The sequence below is a fragment of the Hyla sarda genome, chromosome 1, assembly GCF_029499605.1.
Source record: "Hyla sarda isolate aHylSar1 chromosome 1, aHylSar1.hap1, whole genome shotgun sequence".
In the NCBI taxonomy this organism is placed as follows: Eukaryota; Metazoa; Chordata; class Amphibia; order Anura; family Hylidae; genus Hyla; species Hyla sarda.
Window position 1 is genome coordinate 440,043,913 of NC_079189.1, and position 23,706 is coordinate 440,067,618.

At 39.0% G+C, this 23,706-nt stretch overlaps 1 protein-coding gene across 5 annotated transcripts in view; it reads right to left on the minus strand.

The window, feature by feature from the left end:
- The window catches only part of TXNRD2 (thioredoxin reductase 2), a 131,875-nt gene that overhangs the window by 53,797 nt on the left and 54,372 nt on the right, over positions 1-23,706 (minus strand). For all 5 annotated transcript variants that reach the window (XM_056532412.1, XM_056532388.1, XM_056532393.1 and 2 more), the window contains one exon: positions 22,418-22,488. In XM_056532412.1, coding sequence (XP_056388387.1) covers positions 22,418-22,488 — 71 coding nt within the window. The remainder of the gene's footprint in view (positions 1-22,417; positions 22,489-23,706) is intronic.

Below are 23,706 nucleotides of genomic sequence, written 5' to 3' on the forward strand. Positions count from 1 at the left end.
AAACACCTAAAGGGTTAATACACTTACTGAATGTTTTTTTGAATACTTTAGGGGGTGTAGTTTTTATAATGGGGTCTTTTATGGGGTATTTCTAATATGAAGACCCTTCAAATCCACTTCAAAACTGAACTGGTCCCTGAAAAATTGTGAGTTTGAAAATTTTGTGAAAAATTTCAAAATTGCTACTGAACTTTGAAGCCCTCTGGTGTCTTCCAAAAGTAAAAACTCATAAATTTTATGATGCAAACATAAAGTAGACATATTGTATATGTGAACCCAAAAAAAATATATTTTGAATATCCATTTTCCTTACAAGCAGAGAGCTTCAAAGTTAGAAAAATGCAAAATTTTCATTTTTTTCATCAAATTTTGGGATTTTTCACCAAGAAAGGATGCAAGTTACCATAAAATTTTACCCCTAAGTTAAAGTAGAATATGTCACGAAAAAACAATCTCGGAATCAGAATGATAACTAAAAGCATTCCAGAGTTATTAATGTTTAAAGTGACAGTGGTCAGAATTGCAAAAAACGCTCCGGTCCTTAAGGTATAAAATGGCCTGGTCCTTAAGGGGTTAATCATGGTGTCTAAAGGCTATCCATCATTAGCAGTGAGTGTCTAGCTAACTCTTGAGCTCACTTCAAAAGTAACTTAATGCTGCAGAATGTATAGATTAGGGATCGACCGATATCTGTTTTTTTTTTAGGGCCGATACAGATGATCTGTGGAGGTTAGGGCCGAGAGCCGATAACTTATACCGGAATATAAGTTATCGGCTATTCCCCCCCCATAGACCGCCGCCGCCACCCGCTTCTCTACCCCTGCCTGTCCGGGGGTCCTGAGTCCTATCACCGCCACCGTCCCCCCCCCCCCCCCCCCCCGCCGCACTGCGCCTCCTACCGCCCCACCCCGGCCCCATTGCCTCCCCCATCCCCAGTTTTATAATTACCTGTTCCCGGGGTCCACTCTACATCTGGCTCCAGTGGCGTCCTCCTGAGCTGTCACTGTGCGCACTGACTGTGACGTCACGTCGCGTCACTCGTCATTGCGCACAGCGTAACGCAGGACGCAGCAGGAGCCAGAAGTAGCATTGACCCCGGGAACAGGTAATTATAAAACCGGGGATGGGGGAGGCAATGGGGCCGGGGGCGGTGCGGTGGGTGGTGCGACGTGGTGCTGCGGGTCGTTGGGGGGCGCGGTCATTGTGCGGTGGGGACGGGGCATTATCGGCATATCGGCAAGGTAATTGCCGATACCGAAGATGCCCAAAATCGTGATTATCGGCCAAACCGATAATCGCTCGATCCCTAGTATAGATACACCATGGTTCGTTAAGGCCCAGACGTCAAGGGCATACTTGTACCACTGATGACCCCCTAGGGGTTAAAGTAGACCGGAAAAAAAGGTATAACCACAATTATGTTATCCCCATAGTCCTTTCCAGTGCCAAGATATAGAATTGTGGTTTAAAGAGTACCTCTCATGATCTTGTTAAATTTAAAAATCCTCCCAATTTACTGCCCCCCATCATGATAAACCACACCCTGTCTTTATTTTTATTATTATTTAGTTCTCTACCTTGACATTGCTCTATATTTTCTGCTCAGTCTCAGTCAGATTCACAGACTGGGAAGGGGCATTCCCCAGCAGGTGTGACATCATCTGAAGCCATACAGGGGAGAACTTCCTCCCTCACTATGCTACACACAGCCCAGAGCAGATCAGTGTGTGAGATGAGCTATGATTTTTTAAACACAAAACATAGAAAACTTAAAGGGTAGCTTCCACCAAGTAATAAATAATCTAATATGTCCCTACCTAGTAGTAATCTAGCCCTTACCCCCTACCTAGCTTCAAACATTTTTTAAATCACTTTAATAGAGCAGATTTTGTGCTTCTAAATCTGCTCTATAAAGCAGGGCAGGAAGCAGCGCTTCCCAACAGGCACGACGTCACTGACGCCTTGCTGGGCGCTTGCTTTCGCCCTCACATTGTCTATGCAGCGCTCCTGTTGGGAGCGCACATAGATGATCTGCCAATAGCACGGAAGGCAGCTCCGGGGTCTCCTCCTCCCTGTTTACCTGTGCATGTGCTACCCAGGGAGGAGGAGTAGAGGAGCATAGCCGGCCTGCCGTGCACGTTGAAAAACTACAACTTCCAGTATGCCCATACAGCTATCAGGGCATGCTGGGAGTTGTAGTTTTTCAGCAGCTGGAGGCACACTGTTTCAGAAACACTCATGTGTAATCAGGGTGCCTCCAGCTGCTGCAAAACTACAACGCCCAGCATGCCCTGAAAGCTGATGACTGTATGGTCATGCTGGGAGTTGTATAAAGTATAAGACCTCAGATCAGACTTACCCATCCGGAGGATCAGTGCAGCAGTGAGTGCGCGCGCTGCCTCCGGACAGGGTAACGGGGGCGGTCGGGCGGGGCCACGCGCGAGGCCAGTCGAGCTGGCCAATGCGAGCAGCCCCAGCTATCAGTGTGCTCGCTCTCTCATGTTTGATTGACAGGCGGGAGCGAGCACCGCAGTGACTGAATTTTGACTCCTTTGCCAGGCTTAAATGAGTAGAAATTCTGTAGTGACGTCACTGCCGAATGCATTCGGCCACTAGGAGGGCGACCCCTAGTGGCCGAATTTAAAAGTGATTTTAAACTGGTTTAAAATCACTTTTTTTAATTAAAGTATATTAGAGATATGTTGTAGTACTTAAGTACAAAATATCAATTTTTATTTCATGACAGTGCCCATTTATTTTTTTTAAACAAAGTACATTAGAAAGATTTTTTATTTTCCATAAGAAGTGCAACAGCAAAAATTTGTTTTAATGATGGTGCCCATTTAACAGAATCATTGAAAAACAAAATAAGGAATCTGGCTCAGACAAAAATGACAGTACCCTGTACTTAATCTTTTATTAGAACAAAGAGAGATGGATCCAGCTCGGTGCAGGTAAAATAATTTTAATCCATAGGACAAGGAGGATACAAGTTACGCGTTTCAAGCGCTGTACGCGCTCTTAGTCATACATAATCTTTTATTGCACAACCTTTTGAGTCAATCACTGCTATTCAGCGATTTCTGTAAATTTCAATGAGACTTCTGCTCTTGTCTAGAGGTATCTTGGCCCACTCCTCATTAGATAATGCTCCAGCTGTCTCAGGTTTGAAGGGTGCCCTCTCCAGACTGCATGTTTCAGCTTCTTTCACTGATGTTCAATAGGATTCAGATCAGGACTCATAGAAGGTCACTTCAGAATAGTCCAATGTTTTGCTCTTAGCCATTCTTGGGTATGTTAAGCTGTGTATTTTGGGTCATTATCCTGGCTATCAGTGGATCGTCGATCACACTGTGTAATGCTATGCCATGGGCTTAAACCTTTCAGGACTCAGGGTTTTTCCATTTTTGCACTTAAAAAAAAAAAAAAAAAAAAAAAAAAAAAAAAATCATAACCCTTTCAATTTTGCACCTACACAGACTCATATGATGGCTTGTTTTCTGCGCCACCAATTGTACTTTGTAATGACATCAGTCATTTTACCTAAAAATATACAATGAAACAAAAAAAAAATATTTGTGGGACCAAATGGACCAAAAAAATTCCATTTTGTAACTTTTGGGGGCTTCCGTTTCTATGCCATTGACCGTGTGGTTTAATTAATGATATATTTTTATAGTTCGGACATTTACACACGCGGCGATACCACATACAGTGGGGATCAAAAGTTTGGGCACCCCAGGTAAAACTTTGTATTAATGTGCATAAAGAAGCCAGGGAAAGATGGAAAAATCTCCAAAAGGCATCAATTTACAGATAAGACATTCTTATAATATGTCAACAAAAGTTAGATTTTATTTCCATCATTTACACTTTCAAAATAACAGAAAACAAAAAAACGGCATCTGCAAAAGTTTGGCCACCCTGCAGAGTTAATATCTTGTACTGCCCCCTTTGGCAAGTATCACAGCTTGTAAACGCTTTTTGTAGCCAGCCAAGAGTCTTTGCCCATTCTTCCTTACAAAAGTCTTCCAGTTCTTTGAGATTTCTGTGCTGTCTCTCACGCACTGCTCTTTTAAGGTCTATCCATAGATTTTTAATTATGTTGAAGTCAGGAGATTGTGAAGGCCATAGCAAAACCTTCAGCTTACGCCTCTTGATGTAATCCCCCGTGGATTTCGAGGTGTGTTTAGGATCATTATCCATATGTTGAAACCATCCTCTCTTTAACTTCAGCTTTTCACAGATGGCATCAAGTTAGCATCCAAAATTTGCAGAAATTTTATTGAATCCATTTTTCCTTCTACTCATGAGATGTTCCCTGTGCCACTGGCTGCAATACAACCCCAAAGCATGATTGATCCACCCCCATGCTTAACAGTTGAACAGAGGTTCTTTTCATTAAATTATGTTCCCCTTCTTCTCCAAACATACTTTTGCTCATTCCAGACAAAAAGTTCCATTTTAACCTCATCGGTCCACAGAACTCGTTTCCAAAATGCATCAGGCTTGTCTATATGTTCATTTTCAAAGTTCAAATGCTGATTTTTGTGGTGAGGACGTAGAAGAGGTTTTCTTCTGCTGATTCTTCCATGAAGACCATATTTGTACAAGTATCTCTTTATAGTGAAATAGTGTACCACAACTCCAGTGTCTGCCAGATCTTTCTGGAGGGATAGTGCAGTCAAACGTGGGATTTGAATTGTTTTTCTCACAATCCTGTGAGCTGTTCTGTCTGATATTTTTCTTGGTCTTCCAGATCTTGCTATAACTTCCACTATTCCTGATGACTGCCTGCTTTGTGAACGTCAACTATTTTCAGTTTCAGATTTCTAGACAACTGCTTAGAAGAACCCATGGTGCCGATTGTTGGGGCAAGGTCAGATGAGTCTGGGCATTTAAAACCTTTGAGATTGACATCACCTGGTCTTCCCAGAAGATGATTGAGAACAATCCATGACACTGGCAGGTCTCAGCTTTGCAAAGGGGGCAGTGCATGCTATAAATTCTGCAGGGTGCCCAAATATTTGCAGACGCCATTTTTTAGTTTTGTTATTTTGAAAGTGATGGAAATAAAATCTAACTTTTGTTGACATATTATAAGAATGTCTAATCTGTAATTTGATGCCTTTTGGAGATTTTTCCATCTTTCCTTGGCTTCTTTATGCACATTAATACAAATTATTACCTGGGGTACCCAAGCTTTTGATCCCCCACTGTAGGTTTATATTTATTTTTATTTACATTTTTTTTTTCAAATGGGAAAAGGGTGGTGATTCTTTTTTTTTTTTCAAATTATTTATTTATATTTTCACACTTGATACAATCAAAAAGCCAATACATCGGTAACAGATAGTATTCAAGATTTGTATCCTACTAAACTTGTACACTTTGTGCTTGGCCCTTATCTCCTGGTATTACATGCTTACCTGTGTACATACTATGCCTATAATTAGTGGCCCTAACTACCTTATCCCCCCACCCCCTATGCTACTCCCCCCTTCTCCCCCCCCCATCCCGGTCCCTTTCTCACCTCCCCCTCGCCTTTAACAGCCTCTTCCTCTCCAGCATTGCCTCCTCATATTCTGCTGAATTTTGGTAATTTTTTCCAAGCGTGCCATGTACTTAGAAACCAAGTGTCCTCATCTCTATTTCAGAGGCAGATTCTCTAAATACATGGCATCATTCACCTTTGTGAACCAGAATGCTACCGATGGGGCCCTTCTCTGTTGCTAGAAAAGGGAAATACAACTTCTGGCCATCACTACTAAAAAGCTAAGCAAGGAAGGTCTGTATTTCCTCACTGGTATGTCATTATGCTATAGTAAAAAAAATTCTGGAGTCAATGGGACTTCTTGTCCCATTACCCCACAGATAATCCTATGGACCCTTTCCCAGAATTCCACAATGAGTGGACATTGCCAGAAGGGTACCTGCCTCCCTTCCACAACACCAGCAAGATGTGTTGTGACCTCCCTGAGCTTTATATGTCCTTTTCGGGACCCTATACCAGTGAGATAATATCTTATAATTTGATTCTTGAAAACATGTACAGATGGTTGAACAGTGTGCTAGTTTGAACATTTTGGAGCACTCTTCTGGCAAAAATGTCTGTCTAAGTCTCTTTCCCATTTTTGAGTAAACTCCGGGAGGTTTTGCTCCCCTGATGTAATCCATAACTTATAAATACGGGAATGAGCATGCTTTACCTGGTCCCCAGACAGACACATTTTTTCAAACCTTGTATTATCTTCCAGATACCAGTCTGGCTTTGGGATGGAAGACAAGTAGTGTTTTAATTGTAGCCCCCTCCATGCTCTCAACTGTACTGGTGATGTTATTGCCTCAAACTCTCCCCAGTCGTTGGAAGGAATAGCATTCCTCATGTGGTTAACTCTAAATCTTTCTGCTACAATCCATTGTCTAAATACTGGGTCCTCCTGGCTGGAAGGGAAAGCTGGGTTTCCTATTATGGGTATTAGTTGTGAGTTATGGGTAATTTTTGTACCTTATCCTCCACACATACAGCATAGGTGCTCCAATAGTAGGGTGGTCTGTCTGGCCCCTAAGCCCGCTACCTTTACACCATGGAATTTTAATGGGATTTTGGACTCATTAGACCATTTCAACCCCAGCCAAGAGTATGGTTGATTGATTACACCATTCTATCACCCAGGCCAAATGTGCAGATGTATAGTATCCCCTCAAATCTGGTAGCCCCCCCCCCATATCTTTGGGAAGGCACATAGCCTCTCTTTTCACCCCTCCCCCCCAAATGAATTCAGGCTGGATTAGGTAAATTTCTTTAAGAAAGGCTTGTGGGGATTTAATTGGGAGGCATTGAAATAGATAGAGACTTTTCGGTAGAATTGACATCTTATATAAAGCACAACGGTCGAACCAAGAAAAAAGGTTAGGGGACCATTTCTGACATTGTTGACGAATCGTACTAATGGGTGTGTGTGTGTGGGGGGGGGGACATTTAGGTTGTACAATTCTTTCCTATCTGCTGAAATCCAGACGCCCAGTAGTTTCACCGCTTATTTTGCCCAGTTTAAACTAAAATTATTCTGTAGGTGTGTCACCGTATCTTTCCTTAATGATATGTTTAATGCTGATGATTTACCCAGGTTTATCTTAAAGTTAGACAAGAGTGTATAGTTTTCAAATTCCTTCAGTAGAATAGGTTAAGTGGCTATTGGTTTTGTAATAAAAAATACTAGATCATCGGCAAACTTTGTGTGTTGTGCCCTGTACAATTATTCCCCTCAGGTCTCCATTCTGTCTTATGTTGCATAGGAAAGATTCCAATACTAGAATGAAGATCAAGGGTGAGAGTGGGCACCCTTGTCTGGTACCGTTTCTTATTTCTAGCTTGCCAGAAAGAATCACATTAAACCGTATCTTTGCCAAAGGGTGCCTATATAGCTCAAGGACCCAATTTAAAAAAATGTTTTTGCAATCCCAGATGTCTTAATGTTTCCTCCATGTAGATCCGGTACAGCCGGCTGAATGCTCTGTAGATAGCAGCATTGTAGGAATCTTTTTGGACCGGGTGAACTGGATCAAGTCTATAGTCCGAGTGGTATTGTCCTTGGCCTCTCTGCCCGCTATAAAACCGGTTTGATCCAAATGGACAATTTTTCCTATTACCTGAGCTAATCTAAAGGCCAAAATTTTAGCAAACAACTTGTAGTCTACATTTAGCAGCGAAATTGGCCTGTAATTTGCGCACTGGGTTGTATCTTTGCCCTCTTTTGGGATTACCACTATAGTTGCCCTACTTGCATCCCTAGGTAAGGGAAAGCCTTACCTGACAGCGTTGAATGTTTTTAAGAAGTAAGGGGCGAGAGTTTCTTTTAATAATTTATAATAGCCTAACGAAAACCCATCAGAACCAGGGGCTTTCCTATCCGCAGTTGTTTTTACTGCCCGTTCTAACTCTTCCAGCGCGATTTCCTTTTCCAGTGCCTCTTACTTCCTTACTATCCAACCGAGATAGACTAGAATCAGCTATATATGATTTTACATTCTCTCTAAATTACCTACATAACGTGGCAAGATTATGTGTATCGATATTATATAAATCTTCATTACATTTTTAAAGGTTTCAGCTATCGCGGAGGGGGGTGATTCAAACTTTTATTAGGGAAGGGGTTAAAATCACATTTATTAACTTTTTTTAAAACTTTTTTTTATTTTATTTTTTACAATTGTGTATAGCCCCCATAGGGGACTATAACATGCAATACTTTGATTGCATACACTGATCGACGTTATGCCATAGTATAGCACTGATGAGTGTTATTGGCGCCCCATTGCTCCTGGATCTCAGGCATGGAGATCAATCGCCGATCGGACGCCGAGGAGGAAGGTAGGGACCCTCCTTGTGTGTCTTTAGCTGATCGGGACACCGCAGTTTCCAACACTGCCGGAAATAAAAAAATTTTTACATCTTAGAAAAGGTGATCAACTTTGATCGCCGCGTCTAAGGGGTTAATACCGTAAATCACCGCAATCGGTGATGTCCGGTATTAGACACGGGTCCCGGCCGTTCCTAGGTTCCAGGACCGACCCGATATGACGCGGGATCAGCGCGTGACCCTGTGTTATATCACGGGAGCGGGCACAGGGTGCACAGGTACGCCCTGCGTCCTTAACGTGTTAAAATGTGTAAAAAACATTTTTTTAAGTTCCTAAAATTATATAAAACTTCCTCCTCTAGTAAAAAATGTTTATTACCCTTATTTTCTCATTTTACAAAAAAAATAGAAAAAAATAGATAAAAAAGTTAACATATTTGGTATCGCCGTGTGCGTAAATGTCTAAATTATTAGTAGATAAGGTTTATCATCCTGCACGGTAAACGGCATAAACGTAAAAAAAAATATGAAACACCTAAAATATTGATTTTTAATGACATCATGTATCTGAAAAAAACTTATGAAAAGCAATCAAAAAGTCACATCGAAGCAAAAATACCGATCACGTTGCAAAAAATGAGCCCTCATACATCCCTGTATACAGAAAAATTAAAAGTTATAGGGGTCAGAAAAGGACAATTTTTATGCAAATGAATTTTGATTAAACAAAGTTTGTATTTTTTTTTTAAGTAGTAAAATAATAGAAAAACTATATAAATTGAGTATCATTTTAATCGCATTCACCTACAGAATAAAGAATGTATAATTTTTACCATAAAGTGCACTGCATAAAAATCAAACCCCCCAAAAGTTGCAAAATTGCAGTTTTCTTATAAATTTTTGCCCGCAAATAAAAATTTTTGGTTTCATGGTACATCTTATGGTAAAATAAAAGAGGTCATTACAAAGTACAATTGGTCTAGCAAAAAACAAGCCCTCATATGGGTCTGTAGGTGAAAAAATTAAAAGTTATGGATTTAAACCCCTTAAGGACCCGGGGTTTTTCCGTTTTTACATTTTCGTTTTTTCCTCCTCACCTTTAAAAAATCATAACTCTTTCAATTTTGCACCTAAAATGATAGATAATTTTGCGCCACCAATTCTACTTTGTAATGACGTCAGTCATTTTACCCAAAAATCTACGGCGAAACGGAACAAAAACATAATTGTGAGACAAAATTGAAAAAAAACCCCGCCATTTTGTAACTTTTGGGGGCTTCCGTTTCTACACAGTACATTTTCCAGTAAAAATGACACCTTATCTTTATTCTGTAGGTCCATACGATTAAAATTATACCCTATTTATATAGGTTTGATTTTGTCGTACTTCTGAAAAAAATCATAACTACATGCAGGAAAATTTATAGGTTTAAAATTGTAATATTCTGACCCCTATAACTTTTTTATTTTTCCGCATATGGGGCGGTATGAGGGCTCATTTTTTGCGCCGTGATCTGAAGTTTTTAGTGTTACCATTTTTGCATTGATAGGACTTATTGATCGTGACCAAAAATGCACTATTTTGGACTTTGGAATTTTTTTGCGTGTACACCATTAACCGTGCGGTTTAATTAACGATATATTTTTATAATAATTCGGACATTTACGCACGCGGCGATACCACATATGTTTATTTTTATTTACACAGTTTAATGATCTTTATTCACTTTTTTTTTTTTTACAATGTTATAGCTCCCATAGGGGCTAGAACACTGCACACACTGATCTTTTACATTGATCAGTGGTTTCTCATAAGAAAGCACTGATCGATGATTTTGCCGCTTGACTGCTCATGCCTGGATCTCAGGCACTGAGCAGTCATTCGGCGATTGGACAGCGAGGAGGCAGGCAGGGATCCTCCAGCTGTCATGTAAGCTGTTCGGGAAGCAGCGATTTCGCCGAGGCGATCCCGAACAGCTCCCTGAGCTAAACGGCATGGTTTCACTTTCACTTTAGACGCGGCATTCAATTTTGAACGCCACGCCTAAAGGGTTAATAGCGCGCGGCACCGCGATCAATGCCACGCGCTATTAGCCACGGGTCCCGGACATTGTCAGAGGCCGGGCCAGGCCGGGCCCGGTTATAGATCGGGGGCGGACTCATGACGTACGCGTACGTCATGGGTCCTTAAGAGGTTAAAAGGAGAGGAGGAGAAAACAAAAACGCAAAAATAAAACTTGGTCTGGTCCTTAAGGTCAAAATGGGCTTCGTCCTTAAGGGGTTACATATAAATAGGCAAATGAACATGAGTGGTTTTCATCCAATTTCTTCTAAAACATATTAAGTACACTACATTACAGATAAAACCGATGGAAACATTTTATTTTGCAAGGTAAGAATTTTTATAAACCAAGCTACTACTTTAAATTCCTCCAGAAGTATTTTTGTCCACTATGTCTAATTGCCTAAAATAAGTTTTTGCCTTTTAGTTTCACAAAAAAAAAAGCATTGTGACATTATAGTTAGATATTAATAGAAAGCCACTGTCAATGTGGTCAAACAACCAAAGATGGTTGAGATGTCCCAAATTATAAGTAGGGCAACTTGCAAGGGCAAATCTCATCATAGAGCACAATGAAGAACAAACTCGAAGATAATAAACAGAAAATATATAATAGCAACCTAGAAAAAAATAGTTTTTTTGTTTATTAACCTAGATTTACAAAGACTAGTATGCTAGAATTCTGGCTTGTAATGCGTGATAAAAGTGACAAATGCCATATGTCACACTTATTGTTTGTTTTAGATACTCTGTTAGACACTTTTCAAAAGGTGTGGCTTAGTCAAGTCAGAAAATGTGCTATCATTTTTAACGCCCGTTTTTTGGCACAAAAAATTGTGTAAAGTAAACCACCCAAGAAATGGTATGAAAAATAAAAAAAGAGTATAATGTGCCAATCTATCAGTGTGCATCTTGGTGATATATTTGGCACATGTTCAGCCTAGCTCATCTTTATTTGATGCAGTATTAATACATCTGCCCCACTGTGTACATTTTCGTGCTGAGCTCTGTAGCGTTTATTCGCCATCTATCACTTTAATTACTACTTTCACAGTAATGCCTATTTTCTACAATCTCAAAACATATGTTTCACCCTTACCAACATGTTTGCACAACATAAACCAACCACTCCCAAGCTGTTAAAGGTTTTCGCTTAAATAATGTGAAAAGCTTTCACTCTTTAAAACGTCCTTCATGTTAACTATGAGAAGCTGCTGGAGTGTTTAGTTAGGTATCAGCCACCAGGGACATGACATGTGGGTGGCCTCCAACAGGAGAAAAGTGCACCTTTCTGGAGGCATCACAATAATGTTAGAATGCTTGATTCCAATGTCACCAGTAATCCCTGTTAGTGCTAATATTATAATTCCCTTTTAAGAAAACAAGCATTATATCTCTGTAAATGAGGATAGAGGAGCTGCTGGGGCCAGCATTTGACTTACAGATCCGGTGAGGTACAGGTGACAGGAATGTGCCTGGGGTAATTGTCTGGCGTACAACACGTGAAGCTTACTCAGACAGCTCCAGCTTACCACTGGCCCGGCTATTGTATAGCTAGGTTTATCTAGTATCCCAGAGGAGCTCAGAGGATCAGACCTGGATTTACATATCTAGAGGAGGAAGATCTGTTCAGGCTGCATTCAGCAGATGAGTCTTCACTGAGACACTGCTTCAAACGTCTCTATTTTTTATCAATAGCTGACTGTACTGGCAGAGTTTACTTCGTTATATTTAGATACCCAAAGAAAAAAATTCCCACACAGTAGGTCCTACGCCACAAGACATAGAATAATTCATAAAGAAAAAGGCGTCAAACAGGACATAATTGACACAAAGTATACTTTATTAATATGAAAAATGACAAGACATTTAAAATAATTTAAAAGAATACATATATAGTAGTAAACATGAATCCAAGAGATGCTGAGAGAGAAGAACGGGGGCTATGCTTGTCTGCCAGGGAAAGAGTTAAATAAATAGTGCACATAAGTATTGTTTCCCATGAATTAATGAGGGAGGCTACGGCTCAAGGGTTGTGGAATAGATATTAGGAACTGATCCGGCAATGCTCGGATCGCAATTAAATACAGAAAATCAAAGAGCAAGAGAGAGCCCCAGGGGATCAAAAGCGCATTATAAGTAGAACAAACCCTAAGCTAGACAATATAAGGAAATACTTTACCAAGTGGAGCAGAGAGTACAATGCTACAGCCACCCGCCACCCAACGTTTCACCAATGAAGGCTTCTTCCGGGGTGTGGTCAATAGAGTGTGGGGTATGTATATATGCAGAGACTTAACCAATTAAAACCAGGGACAAAAGCACGTGATTTAATTAGGGCGTCGTAATCGCCCATAGGTCACTGTTACCAAGCCTCGCTTTCATACCGAGGTCCGGAAACAGATACGTCTGTCAGCGTGCATCACCTGACAAACCAAGCCTCGCTTCCAAAGCGAGGCTCGGATGTACGGGCCAATCGTATACTGGGATGTGTCATTATCCAGTAGAGAGCCAAGCCTCGCTGTCAAAGCGAGGCTTGGAAAGTGCTCAGATGCGGAGATCCCTACTAAAGCGAAAATTCATAACTCTAGGTAGTTAGTTATAATTATATACAGGCACAATTCAAACATAAATAAAAAATAAAATATATTCATTTCTATATCAACATATTATAGATTACATATCAGGGACTAAATATCATGATGGGTACATATTGTGAGTAAATACATAAAGAGTACACACTTAAGGTAAGTACATATAATACTAGGGTCACATGTTATGTGGATGCAAGTGCATATTATTATATTTTTCATATATTCATATATTTTATTATATAGATATTCATGCAGCTGCACTGCACAAAGGCAGTACAGCATCATGAAGAATCAAGGTAAGTGCATCGCGTGCAAAAAAAAAATAAAAAAAAAAAAATCCCAATTTGTTCCTTGGGTTGTGGGAGAGGACCCTTTTTACGTCGGATACCTGCCCCTTGGCTGAAAAAGTACTGTCATGGGGCAGATACATTGATGATATCCTGTTTATTTGGCAGGGTACACTAGACGAGTTGGAACAGTTTATGGATGCCCTCAATAACAACAACTTAAACATTCATCTAACGCATAAAGTGAATAAAACTAATATTGAGTTTTTGGATATCCACATACAGGCGGACGCCAATGGATTTATCCAGACGAATCTACATCGTAAATCTACTTCAGCTAATACCGTACTACACGCCAGCTCTGCTCACCCCACACATTTGATCAGAAATATTCCCATAGGTCAATTCCTACGTGCAAGACGCCTGTGCTCCACGGAACAGGACTTTGAAATGCAGGCCCGTGATCTAGAGAAAAGATTCTGTGAAAGGGGCTATAGCAATCGGAGCATTAAAAGGGCATACTGGAGAGCGAAAAAAACGGATCGTGCGTCATCCCTACATAGAACAAGGACCAACAAGACAACTGACAACCAGGTGAGGTGCATTTTAGATTATAACTCTCGTAGCCATGAGATTAGGCAGATACTTGAACAGCATTGGCCCGTTCTACAAGTGGATGAGACACTAAATGGTATGATACCTTCGAGACCAGCGATTGCATATAGACGGAATAGAAACTTGAAGGACCTTCTGGTGAGGAGCCACTATGAGACTGAGGAGCCATATTTATTTGGTTCCAAGGGCCCCAAAAACGGCTGCTCCCCATGTGGTAAATGCCTTGCATGTAGTAATATATTACGGACTGATATGTTTCGCAATTCATCCTGTACCAAGTCATATGAAATTAGGCAGAAAATAAACTGTGTAACCAAAGGGGTGGTATATGTTGCACAATGCCCATGCGAATTGCTATACGTGGGCATGACCACCAGGGAGCTCCGCCGACGGGTCAGAGAGCATATCCTGGATATTAATGCGGCAGCCAATGAAACAAACCTTCAGTCTTTGAAAACCCTACCAAGACACTTTAAACTTAAACATAACAGTGATGCCACTCTCCTCAAATTCATAGGTATCGACCACGTCCCGGTGGGTATCAGAGGTGGCCAATGGAAGAAATTGGTTGCACAAAGAGAAACGCGATGGATCTTCAGGCTGGACACACTTGTACCTCACGGCTTAAATGAGGTAAACAGCTATGCCCCATTTTTGTGAGGAGTATTGGTTGGTTTCTGAGCTCGGATTTTTATTAGTGTGTGTAATTAATGGGTTTTAAGTGATTCTTTAGCAGCTTCCATTTTGTTTTAACTGTTGTTTATTAATTTATTCCTTTTTATCTGATTGTCTATCTAGATGTGTTATGAGACTTACCAACCAGGGCCATCACGTGACTACTTCTAGCCTCCTTCTATCGTTGGAGTGACCTTACCACCGGAATCATGTTGGGACTCTCTTTCTCTTATCAATTTTAAAACATACTTTTTTATGTACACTTCCAGGGTCACAATCCTCTCTCTATATATTCTTTTACATATATTTTTAATACCCTTTTTTTTATATTTATTATTAATTTTATTACTAATTTTCAATTAATTATATATTCCTTGATACGATATTTTTACTCCCACTTCTTATACCCTATGTTTTTTTTTTTTTTTTTTATGCATGATTACAATCCCTCTTTCTTCTTATCACCTCATCACACTTTTACACAGGCCTTTCAATCACATATATACGTTTTTCACTCATACTATTCACTTCTTTCATCCCATCTTACACTCCGTACACTAATCTCACACTACACTGTCACTCCCCTATTTTATATTTTTTCTATATACCCACATTTTTATGCCCCTCTTTGTTTATTTATATTATCTTTGGGGCTCTAATCTAATTGCTTAAATTATATTTAACATTCACTGCTACCCATTTATTTATTTATGACAGTGGTACTAATTATTAAGCCATTTTTCATATTTCCACTTTTTCACACATTCATTGACATTTTGGTTCCCCCCCCCTTTTTTACTAGGTAGATTTTTATATAGGTTTCTTTTTTCTCCCCCTCTTCCCCTCTTCCCCCTTTCTTTCCCCCCCCCCCCCTCTTCCTTCCCCCCCCCCCCTTTTTTCCTGCAAGTCACTTTTATTTTGTCACTGTGTGTTCACTTTGCACTTGACTTTTTTTCACTGTTGTTCTGTTTTTTTTTTTTTTTTTTTTTTTTGCACGCGATGCACTTACCTTGATTCTTCATGATGCTGTACTGCCTTTGTGCAGTGCAGCTGCATGAATATCTATATAATAAAATATATGAATATATGAAAAATATAATAATATGCACTTGCATCCACATAACATGTGACCCTAGTATTATATGTACTTACCTTAAGTGTGTACTCTTTATGTATTTACTCACAATATGTACCCATCATGATATTTAGTCCCTGATATGTAATCTATAATATGTTGATATAGAAATGAATATATTTTATTTTTTATTTATGTTTGAATTGTGCCTGTATATAATTATAACTAACTACCTAGAGTTATGAATTTTCGCTTTAGTAGGGATCTCCGCATCTGAGCACTTTCCAAGCCTCGCTTTGACAGCGAGGCTTGGCTCTCTACTGGATAATGACACATCCCAGTATACGATTGGCCCGTACATCCGAGCCTCGCTTTGGAAGCGAGGCTTGGTTTGTCAGGTGATGCACGCTGACAGACGTATCTGTTTCCGGACCTCGGTATGAAAGCGAGGCTTGGTAACAGTGACCTATGGGCGATTACGACGCCCTAATTAAATCACGTGCTTTTGTCCCTGGTTTTAATTGGTTAAGTCTCTGCATATATACATACCCCACACTCTATTGACCACACCCCGGAAGAAGCCTTCATTGGTGAAACGTTGGGTGGCGGGTGGCTGTAGCATTGTACTCTCTGCTCCACTTGGTAAAGTATTTCCTTATATTGTCTAGCTTAGGGTTTGTTCTACTTATAATGCGCTTTTGATCCCCTGGGGCTCTCTCTTGCTCTTTGATTTTCTGTATTTAATTGCGATCCGAGCATTGCCGGATCAGTTCCTAATATCTATTCCACAACCCTTGAGCCGTAGCCTCCCTCATTAATTCATGGGAAACAATACTTATGTGCACTATTTATTTAACTCTTTCCCTGGCAGACAAGCATAGCCCCCGTTCTTCTCTCTCAGCATCTCTTGGATTCATGTTTACTACTATATATGTATTCTTTTAAATTATTTTAAATGTCTTGTCATTTTTCATATTAATAAAGTATACTTTGTGTCAATTATGTCCTGTTTGACGCCTTTTTCTTTATGAATTATTCGTTATATTTAGCTTATTATTTACTAAATAGGTAGACAGTAATAACAGATCGCAATACCAATAAAATTCAAATTGCCCCCATCCCATTTTTAGCTAAATAAATTTAAATGACTTAAACAGTAACATTGTTTGTATCACTGTATGCAGCAATGTACAAACTGTTACAATAAAATGTTGTTTATTCCACAAGGTAAACGTTGTAAACAGAGAAAAAAAAAAGTTCCAATGCGAGAATACATATGTAACACACGAGAAAAAGAGTATAAAAAAAATGTAAAATAAGAGATAAAAAAGTCCTATCTACCCCAAAGCAGGCCCTTACACTGCTGGATATATATATATATATATATATATATATACAGATATAGATTTAATTATTATTATTAATATTAAAAAAGAATAACAAAAATATATAAATTTGATATTGGAATCATAGGGAGATAAAGACTAAAGGGATTGTCATTTTTTTACAGCAACAAGGAACACCCCATAAAATCGAGCAATTGCATTTTCCTTTTATAATACATTACAACAAAAAAAAAATCTGTGACCAAACATTTTAGAAACAAAAAGTCCCAAAAATGGTAGCAGTAAAAAGAAAATATTTTTTACAGTAGGAAATCATATGGAAAACTATACATATTGGGTTAGTGCAGAACAAAGTTAACATGTCAGCTTTACTGCACAGTAAGTGGTGTTGCAAAAGAACAATTTGTTTCTGCAACAACAACAGAAAAAAAATACATGGCTCAATCAATTGCAAAATAAAATAATTACGGCTTATAAAAGGCAGAAAGAAATTTTTTTTTAACACATGTAAACAGACATTTTCCCAGTTAATAAATGGTTGAACATTGTTTTGTTTCATAGTTGTGATTTGAGTATATGAAGTAAAAATGCAGTTTTTTTTTGTTTTTTTAATTAACACAGAGTATTTTGCCCTCTAAGTGTGGCAACTGCATACATGTTGGGGTTGTAGACGCAGAGAACCTCCTTAAAAGCAACAGTGTGGACCATACCTCTCAAAGCATTAAAGGGGTATTCCAGGCCAAAACTTTTTTTTATATATCAACTTGCTCCGGAAAGTTAAACAGATTTGTAAATTACTTCTATTATAAAATCTTAATCCTTCCAATAGTTATTAGCTTCTGAAGTTGAGTTGTTGTCTTCTGTCTAACTGCTCTCTGATGACTCACGTCCTGGGAGCTGTGCAGCTCCTATGGGGATATTTTCCCATCATGCACAGCTCCCGGGACGTGACATCATCATTGAACAGTTAGACAGAAAACTTCAGAAGCTAATAACTATTGGAAGGATTAAGATTTTTTAATAGAAGTAATTTACAAATCTGTTTAACTTTCCAGAGCCAATTGATATATATAAAAAAAGGTTTTGCCTGGAATACCCGTTTAACAATGCTTAAAAACACCTTATACACTGATCACATCAATCCAGCCTTACATGTTTTTTTTTTTTTTTTTTTTATTATGGCTGGATTCACATGGAGTATTTTGGTCTGTATTTGGTCCCTATTCTGGTATTTTTTGCCCAAACTTGGAGTGGGTCCAAAAATCTTTTTATTAGAGTGCTTCTCTGTGTTGGTTTCACTCCAGGTTTTGGTTACAAATACTGACCAAAAAGAGAACTAAAATAAGGTTTACATGCTGACCAAAATACTCTGTGTTAATAAAATGAATAACGCGGGGTGGCATACACTATTGAGCAAGTGTACAGTCAGTCACATGAAGTTTATGTGAAGCTGGAAAAATGGGAAGGCGGAAGGATCCGAATGACTCTTACAAGGGCCAAATTGTAATGTAAGTAGGACGGAGCATTTTAAAAACAGCAGGTCTGGTGGGATATATCCCATATACAGTGATTAGTAGTTTCCAGAAAGGGTTTTAGGAAGGACAACCAGGTTTAGGGACAAGGGGGCCACACTCCTTCCCATGAGGATGACAATCAAACTTTATATTTCTTTTATATTTCTTTATCATGTTGTGTATAAAAAGTTATACAAAGTCTTAACATCTGCTGCAGACAAGTTCTAGCATCATTTCTGACCCCTGTCCACCACCAAAAGCAACTACAACAGCCAAGTAAGCATGGAACAATGGAAGAAGGTGGCCTGGTCTAATTAATCAGGTATTCCTTCCTATCTTGGGGAAAAAGCTCCCAATTTCCAGAGATTTCAGTCTGAGGATCTGTAGGATATGATGAAAAACAAATAAATCCCAATCCTTACAGCTTAAAGGATCTGCTGCCAATGTCTTGGTATCAGATTCACAGCACATCTTGTTAGGTTATGGAGTCTATGCTTCAACAGGTCAGAGCTGTTTTGGTGGCACAAGGGGGAACTTTACAACATTAGGACAGTGGTTTTAGAGTTATGGCTTATCGGTGTATGTGTTTTATGTAATATTCCAAAATTATTATTTTAGCTGACTAAGTACTAAAGGCAAAACCAGATAGGAGTTAAGGAATTACATAAAAAAAATTATACAGGTCCATTGTCAGCAAAGTCTGTAAAGAATGTATATTCTAAATTTCAGGATTTTCGCAGAATGTCAACTTTCCAATATAAAAATATATATTTATTTTTTTAACTTTCATTTTTAGATTTTGAAGAAATGTGAATGCAAAGAAGTGCAAATTCAGAGCTATTGGTCAGGGACACACACATGTATCTATTTCCCAGATCAATGAGTCAAGTTTCAAACTCCATGCGAGCAGCTCTCGCTCCCAGCTGTTGAAATAGTGGCTGATAATGTACAGAAATGCTACAGTAGCCCCTCAAGGCTTATTTTGACTAAGGCTCTGGAATGCAACATGTAAACATTGGACTCCTATATTACACTGTTACGACTTGCATTAACAGTATCTGGACAAAAGCAGCATTTTCACAGATATGTATTAGAAGGATATCGTTTTTTTAAGCAGCTTCCTCACATTAATCATGCCAGGAGAATTTCTGAGGACGCTGACACATTGTAAACACATAGAAACCCTAAGTGGAGCTTGTAGGACAAATGTCGCATTTTAATGCTGGGGGAACAGCCAGAGGCTTCTGTCCTATGGTAAACAATTTAGCACTGAGATGCAACAGGTACAGAACAGATTGATTGCAAGGAAACTTGGTAATGAGAGCACAGCTATGAAAACCTAACAAAAAAAATACTAAAAAAAATAAGTCAAATCCATAAAATACCTACAGACTATTAAAGCTTAAGCACTGAATATAAGCAACAATTCCACAGTATCAGAATCATAAATACATGAAAACAGTAAACATTTCTAAAGAAAGGGTTTACTTTTTTATTTTATATTTTGGTCTAAAATTTGTGTAAAAGAAACAAATATTTCTGTGAATACCGGTCAATATTTATATCTATAACATAAAATGGAATTTCTTAGTGGACTCATTATGGTTTTGTTTGTGGGTGGGGTGGTGTTGATTGGAAGGTGGGTGGTAGGGAATGGGGAGTCGGTAGGTGGGTGGTATAAAGTTATATTACAATAAAAAATAAAAAAAAGATCTGATTAAAGAAAAAAAAAATAGAATTCCTGAAGCAGTCTGAAATCTAATCACATTCTAACTTGAAAGAGACTCTGTGACCTCCAAAAACCCTACTAAACTACAGTCTTCAGTAAATAGCTCAAGACGCTGATTCTGAATTTGTAATAGTTATCTTTCTATTCGTTTGCTTTCTGCTGCTAGAAGCACATAGGCGTCCATTTTATCGCTGTGCTTTGTATTCATCAGCATGCTCACTTTCCAGTGTTACTGCAGGGGAAGGCAAGCGAGGAGAAAAATTAAAATGGGAATCCGCATCCATTTACTGTAATGTGCTGTAGTTTGGGGGAAGTGTCAAGTTCCTTTAACAATTTGTCCAATTACATTATCACAGTGGAAGTAGAGAATATGGGCAATGGATTATCCATGCAATTACACAGTATTGTCTGGATCATATACTCAAAGTATAGAGGGACTCAAATAATTACACAATGTACACATTAACATAAGATATTTTATACAGTGCATAAAAAAATAAATATATATGTAAATATCTATACATTTATATATCCACGTGTGCATATTTACTACATGTTAACTACGTGCACTTGTAAATTAATTTGTCTTCTTTTAGGTCATTTATTTGAATTTGATATATATCACATCCAAGACACTATAGAAACTAGTTTACAATTTTTAAATCTAGATTTTGTGACATAATATATTAAAATATATAAAATGCTTTTAATAAAAAATTTGCGTTAATAGACTGATAAGCTGGCCATACATTAAATGGAATTGTATGTGTCATGAATGGTAAACTCACCTGAAGTGTTGTGTCATACATGTACAGTAATTGATAATGATAATCAAACCAACTTCATGAGAATGCTGCCTGTAGTAGAGAATGTAAGACATACACATGCTGCCCCCTAGTGGATTAGTGGAAATGATGGAGCTGATTGATGCAATGTGCAGAGAATTTATTTGCTAAACAACAAATAGATCGAAAACACTGATCATGTATCGAATATTTGTTTTTTACACCTTTGTTATGTCTCAGAATATTATACACTGAAAAAAGGAAAACTGTTTTGTAAACATGAAATATTCTATTGGTCATTTCTGAACAATGGATAGGCATATTTTGCTACACCAGTGGTCTGGAGCGCCAGCTGTTGCAAAACTACAACTCCCAGCGTGCTCAGACAGCCAACAAGATACATTTTGTTTAGGGGCTCTGAATAAACAGGGTGGCATTACCTATTACTGTATATACTCGAGTATAAGCCGACCCGAGTATAAGCCGAGACCCCTAATTTCAACCCAAAATCCCAGGAAAAGTTATTGACTCGAGTATAAGCCTAGGGTGGGAAATACATCATCCCCCCCTGTCATCATCCAGACCCGTCATTAACATCCTCATCATCATCCCCTTGTCATCATCCCACACATCCCCCCTTCATCATCCCCTTATCATCCCACACATCCCCCCTTCATCATCCCCTTGTCATCATCCCACACATCCCCCCTTCATCATCCCCTTATCATCCCACACCCCCCCCTTCATCATCCCCACCCCCCTTCATCATCCCCACACCCCCCCTTCATCATCCTCTTCTCATCATTCGCCCTCAGTGGTCTTCAACCTGCGGACCTCCAGAGGTTTCAAAACTACAACTCCCAGCAAGCCCGGGCAGCCATCGGCTGTCCGGGCTTGCTGGGAGTTGTAGTTTTGAAACCTCCGGAGGTCCGCAGGTTGAAGACCACTGCGGCCTTCAACATCATCCAGCCCCCCTCTCACCCCCTTTAGTTCTGAGTACTCACCTCCGCTCGGCGCTGGTCCGGTCCTGCAGGGCTGTCCGGTGAGGAGGTCGTCCGGTGAGGAGGTGGTCCGGGCTGCTATCTTCACCGGGGGCGCCTCTTCTCCGGGTGGGGGAGTTCACTCGAGTATAAGCCGAGGGGGGGTGTTTTCAGCACGAAAAATTGTGCTGAAAAACTCGGCTTATACTCGAGTATATACGGTATATTGTCAAATAAAATGTATCCCATAAAATTTGAATGCATAGGATATTTAGGTTATATGTTTCATTCCTAAGAAAACACTCTTACTTAACATACAGTATTGCCAGCGTAAACATATTATATAAATAAAACTAAAGTGAAGATAGAAGAAAAATAAATGATGAACATACGTTTTCCCAGGTGATTTCTGCTGCCAAAAGAGATCATCACTTGTAATACCGTACTCCATTGCGCCAGGAATCTACCACACAAATAATGCATCAGTTTCCGAGAATACAAAATGAAAGAAATCATTTTGAAGGTCGTGTTTTACAAATTTCTATTCAATAGGTTTTTTATTGCGTTTAACAAAGAAACAAGAGAAAACATTATGACATGAACAGGGATAGAAAATATGGTAAGTATTTAGTAATCATTACTATTTCCGCATGGGCATTTTTACAAACTTCTGAGTTGCAAAAAGTCGTGAACAACCACATATATATAAATTGTGAAATGTTCAGCAAAGTATTTGAGGCATTCTATCTGGCATGTATAATACAGAACAGGATAATAGGTTTTTCATTTCTCATTCCTGACTTTTTTTTTTTTTTCAAGTTTCCTTACAAAGCAAATAAATAACAAATACCAAATGTGTGTACTATATATTTTGTATTATTTTATTTATTATTATTATAATTGTTATTTTCTACTTTTGCACAACTTTTTTTTAACCATTTGTTTTTTTGTTTTTGTTTAGTTTTTTTGCATACCCTGAGAGCTATAACTTTTATGTGTGAGGGCTTAAGCTTTTGGTAATGATCACTTTTTCTGTATTTTTTAAGATGTGAGATGAACAAAAGCAGCAATTCTGTCATTAATTTTAGTATATTTTTACAAAGTTCATTATGCGGTACAAATCAACTTTAATTTGCACTGTTGCAAATAGAAGGGATCGTCCTGCTATATTCTACTTGCTATACAACTACCTCAGAACTGAACAATTAGTGGTTGATCACCAATCTTGTAGTTCAGCTTGGGCCTCATCTGGAGTAGGACTTCCAACTTAAAAAGTTATCCCCAAACTACAGGATAACAGATATCAGGTTGATCACTGGGACCCCCTTCCAATCACCATATAAAAGGAAAATTGCCCCCCCTAAATGAGTGGAGCACAGTATTTGCCCGCAGCCAGCATTTCATTCATTCTTTGTGGGGCTTCCAAACATTGTCGAGCTCATGTTCATTTACACTAAACTCGCCCACCAAGTCTTTATGGACATTGCTTAGTGAGCTGGGTATCATCAAGCTGGAACCGAAAAAGGCCTCTCTCAAACTGTTTCCACAAAATTGGAAGTATACAATTGTCCAAAATGGATAATGGTGAAGCATTAACATTTTCCTTTACAAGAGTGTAGTCCAACCCCCCAAATAACTTCATAGGCATCTTTTGGCAGGGCCTGATAAGTGTATTAAGATG